At 45.1% G+C, this 8,541-nt stretch overlaps 1 protein-coding gene across 2 annotated transcripts; it reads right to left on the bottom strand.

The window, feature by feature from the left end:
- Window positions 1-5,710: 5,710 nt before the first annotated feature.
- On the bottom strand, window positions 5,711-7,952 carry Rps26 (ribosomal protein S26). Of its 2 annotated transcripts, XM_050128218.1 has the most exons (5): window positions 7,894-7,952; window positions 7,687-7,754; window positions 7,265-7,442; window positions 6,322-6,452; window positions 5,711-5,806 (listed from the first exon to the last, which is right to left on the bottom strand). In XM_050128218.1, the coding sequence occupies exons 2-5, from the start codon at window positions 7,687-7,689 to the stop codon at window positions 5,771-5,773; spliced, it is 348 nt and encodes a 115-aa protein (XP_049984175.1). In that variant the 5' UTR covers window positions 7,690-7,754; window positions 7,894-7,952; the 3' UTR covers window positions 5,711-5,770. The 2 variants fall into 2 exon arrangements, with proteins under 2 accessions (XP_049984175.1, XP_049984174.1); XM_050128217.1 differs by lacking the exon at window positions 7,894-7,952 and having other exon boundaries at window positions 7,687-7,759.
- Window positions 7,953-8,541: the final 589 nt, after the last annotated feature.

Here is an 8,541-nt window from a genome sequence, read left to right as displayed (position 1 = left end):
TCTTCTGTAGGCATGGGTTTAATTTCCATTTACCTACACGGTGGCCAACAACCACAGGTAACTCCAGTTCCAGGAGATTCGAGGCCCTCTTCTGACCTCCACAATCACCATGGGGTACACATACATACATGCAAGCAAAACACTCATACACATAAAAATAAGTAACAATTTTTAGAAGCAATGGCTACCCTGGGAATGGGTATGGGGCACATACCTTTGATCCCAGCACTGGGGAGACTGAAGGGGGAGAAGGATCTCTGAAATGCAGGCCAGTGAACAAGTCTGAGAGGGGCAGGGGATGCTACTCGAGTGAGCTGTAGATGTGGTTCAGCTGTGGAGTGCACGATGGACAAGCGTGAGCCCTGGCTTCCGTCCCCAGCACCACATACTCAGGCATGGTAATTGTGCCTGCAATCCCAGCGTTAAAGGAGACAGCAGGGCCGCAGGGAATTCAAGGTCCCCCAGTGAGTCTGAGGCCAGTCTAGGCCACGAGAGACCATGCCTCAGAAACAAACTGGCGGGAGAGATGGCTCATCTGATACGAACCGGCACTACTCTCTAGAGGACGTGAGTTTGGTTTCCAGCACAATTCCAGGGCACCTAACACCCACTTCTGGACTCTTCGGGGACCTCCACACACGTGGCATACACACACTTATTCATGAACACGAATAAAAATAAAAACCTTTCTTGTTGTTATTTTGTTTTTTCTAGACAGGATTTCTCTGTGTAGCCCTGGATATCTGGGAACTTTATATCAGGCTGGCCTTGAATTAGAGATCCGTCCTCCTAAATACGGGAATTAAAGGCATGTGGTTTTTTTAGAGTCTTAATCCGTTGGTTTTGTTTAACTTAGGACTTGGACTCTGAAGGAAGTTCCCAAGAACATAGGAAATGAATATTTACTGAACAAGGCTGGAGGGCTAGCTCAGCAGTTAAGAGCACTGGCTGCTCTTCCGGAGGACCCAGGTTCCATGTCTAGTAACCACACCTGAGTAACCAGTCTCAAAAAAACGGGAGTAAACCCAGTTCCAGAGGATTTGGTGCCCTCTTCTGGCTTTCATTGGCACTGCATGTTGCCATGCAGACATACGATCAGGCAAAATACCCATATATACAAAAAATAAAATTTAAAAATTATTGAACAGATATATTTATATTCTAATGCCAATATTTTTCATCTATGGTCTAATTTGATAAGACTCATTAGCTTAACTCATTTGTGATGGCTAAAGAAATTCCACTTTATGCCAGGCTCCATCTTGGTACCCATTAGCGGTTTGTCTCTGACTCCAGTCCCTGGAAGACAAGCTCTCAGTAACCCTGATTCAGTGACTCCCCCAAATGTACAACAGTGACTATCTAACTTGTTATGATTAATTGCTTACTTTGGTTTCTATAACTTGCTTATGCAGAACCCCCAAAATTGTTTTAAGTTGCTTTAACCACTTAACTTGGTAGAAGAGACAAGTTGTTACTTGCTTGCCTAGATACTGAAGGTCTTTTTGTGGTTTTCCCCTTTTAAAAGCTCTTTCCTGGACTGGAGAGAGAGGCTCAGAGGTTAAGAGCAATGACTTCTTCCAGAGGTCCTGAGTTCAATTCCCAGCACCCACAAGGTGACTCACAACCATCTGTAATGAGGTCTGGTGCCCTCTTCTGGCCTGCAGGCATACATGCAGGCAGAACACTGTATACATAATTAATAAATAAATTAAAAAAAACCTTTCCCATACTCCTTGAAACCTGAGACTGGGCTTCAAGGCTATTTTTCTGCTAGCAGCTAATGAATAAATCTTTAAAGTATAATTCATTGAGTCTACGGTCTTTTCTCAGTGGTCACAGTGGATGTATCCATATCCCTCTTGGTAACTGCAAGAATAGACTTTGGGAACCAGCAAGAAAACTCAATAGATAAGGGTGCGCAGGGCAGTGGTGGCGCACGCCTTTAATCCCACCACTTGGGAGGTAGAGGCAGGCAGTTCTCTGTGAGTTCGAGGCCAGCCTGGTCTACAAGAGCTAGTTCAAGGACAGGCTCCAAAGCTACAGAGAAACCCTGTCTCGAAAAACAAAACAAAACAAAACAAAACAAAAAAAAGATAAGGGTGCATGCTAACAGGCCTGATGACCACAAATACACACACAATAAATCAATAAATATAATAGAAAAATTGAAAGGGGAGGGCAGAGAGATGACTCAGACTTCTTGTCCTTGCAGAGGATCTGCGTTCAGCTCCCAGTACCCACACGGCCACGTGGCGGCCCACCACTATCCATGACTCCAGTTTCAGATCTGACTCTCTCTTCTGACTTCTAAGGTTGCTAGGCACACATGTGGTGCACAAAAATACTTGCAGGTATGCCTTTAATCCCAGCACCCAGGAGGCAGAGGCAGGTGGATCTCTGTGAGTTGGAGGCCTGGAATTTACAGAGCAAGTTCCAGGACAGGCTCCAAAGCTACACAAGAGAAACATTGTCTCAAAAAACAAAACAAACGAGAAAGAATATTAGCTGGGCAGTGGTGGTGCAGGCTTTTAATCCCAGCACTTGAGAGGCAGACAGGCGGATCTCTGTGAGTTTGAAGTCATCCTGGTCTACAGAGTGAGTTCCAGGACAGCCAGGCTACACCAGCAGCTCTTCCCGAAGTCCTGAGTTCAATGCCTAGCAACCACTTTATAGCTCATCATCTAGCGCCCTCTTCTGGCTTTCAGGCTCACATGCTGACAGGATATGGTATACATAATTAAATTAACAAATAAACTTTTTTTTTTTTTTTGAGACAGGGTTTCTCTGTGGCTTTGGAGCCTGTCCTGGAACTAGCTCTATTGACCAGGCTGGTCTCGAACTCACAGAGATCCGCCTGCCTCTGCCCTCGAGTGCTGGGATTAAAGGCGTGCGCCACCATCACCCGGCACAAATAAACTTTTTTTGTTTGTTTTTTGAGACAGATTTCTCTGTGCAACAACCCAAGTTGTCCTGGAACTAGTTCTGTAGACCAGATTGGCCTTGAACTCACAGGGATCTGCCTCTGCCTCCTAAATGCTGGGATTAAAGGCGTGAGCCACCACTGCCTGACTAATATTTTAATACTTGTTTAAGTATTAAAAACAAAGAAACTGAAGAAAAAAAATACACAGTGATAGGTGATGAGACTATCTTCCTCATACATACTAACCAGTTCTGGGGTACGCAAAAGGGGAAATCCAAGCATTAGGGGGTGCATGCAAAGACAGTTCAGGACCCCAATAGTCAATTTTCCATTAAATGGCCACCACAGGTCCACCACACAGCTGAACACCAACATCTGCCTTGACCACTTTTGAGCATGAACACTTCAGAAGATTTTAGGTCGATTCCAGGCTTTCAGGTCGCAGCAAGCTCTTCTAACAATGTTCATTACACCAGTTACAAACCAAACCTAGGGGGAAGGTTAATGTTCTTGTGTCTTCGTTATCATCAACTGAAAGTCAGTTCTCAACAGGTTAAGCAGAGGGCTACTGGCTCTAATATCTGAAGAGGGGCTGGAGATCACTCAATGCACACTGCTTACAAAGGACCCTAGTTCAACTCCCAGCACCTCTGTAAGTTATCACAAACCCGTCTGCTTAAGATCAAAGGCCTCTCAGTCACCCCATCCACACCCATCTACACATCTGGAGACCCTCAGAACTCAACCATGGGCCACTTCTGATAGTACATGACTTTCCTGTTTTGTTTTTTCTTTTGATTTCTCAAGACAAGGATTTCTCTGTGTAACAGCCCTGGATGTCCTGAACTAGCACGTGTACACCAGGCTGGCCTCAAACTCAAGAGACCCGCTTGCCTCTGCCTCCTGAGTGCTGGGATTAAAGGTATAGGTCACCACTGGCCAGCCCAGCGACTTTCCCTTTTCAAGTAGGTGATGGGTACCTGTATCCTAGGTAACTTTCCCAGAAATGGCAATTGATAGGCTGAAAAATGGGATAGGCTAACTCCAGAGCCTGATGCTGGTCAGAATCTAGCTGACCTTGAACTCCCAAATGCCCACACAAGCCAGGACAATTTCAGATTATCAAGGGGGAAAAAAAGCACTAAATTATTTTGAACTAGAGTTATAGTTGTGAGCTGCCACGTATGTAAATGTGCCAGGAACCAAAACCAGGTCCTCTGAAAGCGTAGTCTCTATAGTCTCCCACATTTTTAAAGTTTATGTCTGTTTTAACTATGCCCCTCCCCTAAGGTCCTAGAAGTTTTTCTACTTCCCATGTACATTAGATCTATGTAAATCACTATTAATTCTTAATGTTAAATCTTTTTTTTTTTTTTTTTCGAGACAGGGTTTCTCTGTGGCTTTGGAGCCTGTCCTGGAACTAGCTCTGTAGACCAGGCTGGTCTTGAACTCTCAGAGATCCGCCTGCCTCTCGAGTGCTGGGATTAAAGGCGTGCTCCACCACTGCCCGGCCAATCTTTTTTTTTAAGATTTATTTATTTATACAGTGTCCTGCCTATAGGCCAGAAGAGGACACCAGATCTCATTACAGACGGTTATGAGCCACCATGTGGTTGCTGGGAATTGAACTCAGGACCTCTGGAAGAGCAGTCAGTGCTCTTAATTGCTGAGCCACCTCCCCAGCCCCATTAATGCTAAATCTTTAACCAGAAAATAACCAAACTTGTTTGCACTGAATTAAGTAATTAATTGGGACAGACTGAGGATTATAGATGCTTTTTTTTTCTCTTTAGTTTTGGAGCCTGTCCAGAACTAGCTCTCGTAGACCAGGCTTTGGCCTCTGGGACTGCTAGCATTAAAGGTGTGTGCCACCACCACCTGGCAGGTACTTGTTTCTAAACAAACCGGAGGATTCCAGACTCTTTATAAAGAGCTAACCCCTGCAAACTGTCCTCTTAAGAGCTGTCTCTTGTGAGGAAGAACAAGTTTCTTTTTTTAAAATTTTTTTTTAACATTGCATTGGTGTGAAGGTGTCATTCCCAGAACTGGAGTCAGTTTTGGGCTGCCTTGTGGGTGCTCTGGAAGAACAGGCAGTGCTCTCAACCGCTGAACCATTTCTCCAGCCCCCACGAGCAAGTTTCGTGTTTTAACTATTTCTTGTAGACCAGGTTGGCCTCAAACTCAAGGAGATCCATCTGCCTCTGCCTCCCAAGTACTGGGATTAAAGGCGTGCACCACCTATTGTACAAGTTTGAGAGGCAATTGATCACACCTGTAACCAATTTCAGCACACACCAAGAAAGCCTGGGCCAGACCTTACTTCAAACCCACAAATAAAGAGAACAGCGATAAACAGGGGCAAACTTCAGCCCAGAAAAACCTCTTGGTTTGGATTTTCTATCAAGCTTTGGCTTTAGTTTTTGATAAAAGCCTTTGCAAACAGGATCACCTCCATGACCATTACAAGCTATAGTCACTCCTGTTGACTGAATCCCCTGGGTCACACATCCACAAATCTTTTTAGCCCAAGGCACCAACTGGCTTAGCTTTCAGAAAAACCTAACTGGCCACTTAGCTGGGTGTGGCTGACATACACCTTTAATCTTACCAGCTAGAGAACTAAGCATAAACAGGATCCCTGGAGTTCACAGGTGGACCAGCCTGCAAAAAACAAGGTGTACAGAGCCCAAACACCAGTATGTTCTGCCTTCCGGCCTCCAAAAGCACAGAGAAAAAGGAAGAGCACACAATTCACACCTGGCAAAAACACACTCAAATACTACATAAAGTTTAAGTTCCATTTTATTTTTCCAAGGTGTTTTCTTCTATCTTTATGAAGCCACTTTACATGGGCTTTGGTGGAGGTCGTGGTGCAGCACCCTGAAAAAAAAAAAAAAAGAGATGAAGTAAATTAAAACTAAGTATCTGACATTGGTGCAGTAGTCCACTTAATCCAGTACCCCAGTGACAGAAAAACCCTGGGTCACCTAAGGCCACAGTGAAACTGTGGCGAAAAAATAAAACACCCACCACTACCAAGAGACATGGTCTCTAGAAAACCCCAAACCTACTCATGATGAATCGTGGAGTTCAGTGACAGAGCACTTACCAGTGACAAGCTGAGGGCCACCCAGATATGGCTTCTAACATCACAAAACCAAAGAACCCACCCAGAACCTCCACCACTAACAATGGTTTGGGGCCATAAACCATATGGAGCAGTATGGTTCAGGCAAGACACCACACCATTCCACTGCAATCAGCCTACCCATTCTTGAAAAAAATCAAACATTTTAAATGAAGGTTACACCTGTCATACCAGGCTAAAACATTAAGTGGATAATTTTATGGTCAAGACCCCACGTCTCAAAGAAAAACAAGCAAAATTGACTTACAGCAGGTCTAAATCGCGGTGGGGGCGTTCGGTCCTTCCGAGCTTCCCGGGATCGATTCCTCACTACCTTGCTATGAATGGCACAGCTCACACAGTAATGCAGCTTGACATAGAGTTTGGGGAGCACATAGGCTGAAGAACAGAGCAGCAGTTCAGATATATGCCCACTTCCCATTATCCCCCTCACTTAGGCACACCCACAAAACCTGCACAAAAGGCAACAGCAAGCAGTCTCAACCTGAATAAAAAACCCCTGCGAAGCAAGCCCACCACGGAAACCAAGCTTACATATGCTAAAAGTCCAACTTTTGGGTGAAATGTTGCCATTCAAAAGGTAAGGACTTTCCTTGAAGCCAGACCACACGGTAGCAGTTAAGTTAGAACAGCTCATCTCTCTTAAGAAACCCAGTTAGCTGTTGTGGCCCATGTTTTTAAACCCAGCACTAGGGAGGCATAAACTGGGATTTATGTTCTAAGTTCCAGAACTTACTGCCTGCACGCTGCCGTTATTTACAACTCAGTCTAAGCATGTTTCATTAAAAGTAGTTGAATGAACTATGTCTACCAAATGTCCATCTCTTACAGTTTCTTACAGATTGCCCTTTCCTAAACTGGCAGTCAAAGGGATGGGATGACTCGGGAGGCAGAGGCAGGCGGAGCTCTGTGAGTTCGAGGCCAGCCTGGTCTACAAGAGCTAGTTCCAGGACAGGAACCAAAAAGCTACAGAGAAACCCTGTCTCGAAAATCAAAAAAAAAAGGGGGGGGGGGAGGGGATGCAGGCTGGGTTTGCCTAGCATGCAATCCACCCAAAAAAAAAAAAAACCACCAAATTCAAACCTCAGCGTTAAGCCTACTATGCCATAAAAGACAGCTTCTGCCCAAAACTAAATATGAACCAAAGGTAGCAATGGGCCCGCGTTCGTTCCTCATCCCTATACACTCACCGTCGAAAACACTTGCTTCGGATATGTCCCTGACGGCAGCCGCCTCTACGATGTTCCGAATGACGAACTTCTTAATGGCCTTGTCCTTGGGCACACAGCGGGCGCAGTTAGTGCAGCGAATTGGCTGCACATGGCCGCGGCCCTTTTTGGCACGACCGTTGTTTCTCCTTTTTTTGGTCTGAATATGAAAAATTACCTTATTAAAAATGGGGTGCGACTAACAGCTTCAGCAATTTCCGGCCATTCACCGCCCGCAGCCCCGGCAAAGCGAGCCACACAAATCCCAGGCATCTTAACCCCGGGCTCAGAAGCACACGCTCCCCTTCCTCCTCCAAGGCTCCGACTCTCGAGTCCCCGCCACCCGAGAGCCTACTTTCCACTCATCGCTTAGGCTCGCGCTCTCTCCACGCGGCGACACTCACCATCTTGGAGCCAAGTCCCGAAAGAGGATCCGGCGCCTCGCCGGCCACTCTTATATAGTACGAGATTCCTACGCTTGCGCCGGGGAGAAAAAAAAAATTTAGAGATGTGTAATTCTACTTAATGTTAGCAACTGCTATACTCAATTTTACATAATTATTTAGCGTTTCCAATAAAACGTAGGTTTAAAATAAGTCCGTACGAATTACCTGTGGAGCGAAGTACCAATGGGACTATTTTACCTACTGGCGGAAGACTAAAAATTATAAAAAATGTACGAACCAGGAAGTAATTCTCACCACCACTATAACATCCGGTTCACGTTGTCTCCAGAGCGGAAGATATCTAGAATTCGGTCTCAGGACGCACACTCCCTATTACGAGAGGCCGAGAGAGATGCATTGTGGGAGTTGTAGTATGAGTCGAAGAGGCTCTGGGGAGGACACAGACTAAAGGCGGCGCTACACCACCGTAAGACGCCATGACTTCATTTCTTTTAAGTGTGTGTTCTAGTCATAAAAATAAGAAATAGAAGACCCGTGAGGAAATAAACCATTTTGTAAAATCATCCTTCCAAATAAAAGCTTCAGCCGGACATGGTAGCACAGGCCTTTAATCCCAACACTCGAGAGGGAGAAGCAAATACATTTCTGTGAGTTCGAGGCCAGCCTGGTCTACATTAGAATTCCAGGTTAGTCAGAGCTACACAGTGAGACCCTGTCTCGAAAAAACAAAACAAACAAGCCAAATAAAAGTTTCAAATGAGACAAATGTTTTGTTGGTGGGACTATTTCTTTCTTTCTTTCTTTCTTTTTTTTTTTTAAAAAAAGCTTGATGGTGCTGGGTGGTGACTCATT

The sequence above is a fragment of the Alexandromys fortis genome, unplaced genomic scaffold (genome assembly GCF_014885135.2).
Source record: "Alexandromys fortis isolate MF-2015 unplaced genomic scaffold, M_Fortis_MF-2015_v1.1 scaffold_263, whole genome shotgun sequence".
Lineage (NCBI taxonomy): Eukaryota > Metazoa > Chordata > Mammalia > Rodentia > Cricetidae > Alexandromys > Alexandromys fortis.
Note: the sequence above shows the minus strand (reverse complement) of the source record. Positions and strands in the feature narration are given on the sequence as shown.

Coding starts and splice junctions, on each gene's coding strand:
- Rps26 (XM_050128218.1), bottom strand. Junction 6,453..7,264: donor CGAAGCAAGTGTTTTCGACG/GTGAGTGTATAG, acceptor TCTGTTCTTCAG/CCTATGTGCTCCCCAAACTC. Junction 5,807..6,321: donor CACCGCGATTTAGACCTGCT/GTAAGTCAATTT, acceptor TTTTTTTTTCAG/GGTGCTGCACCACGACCTCC.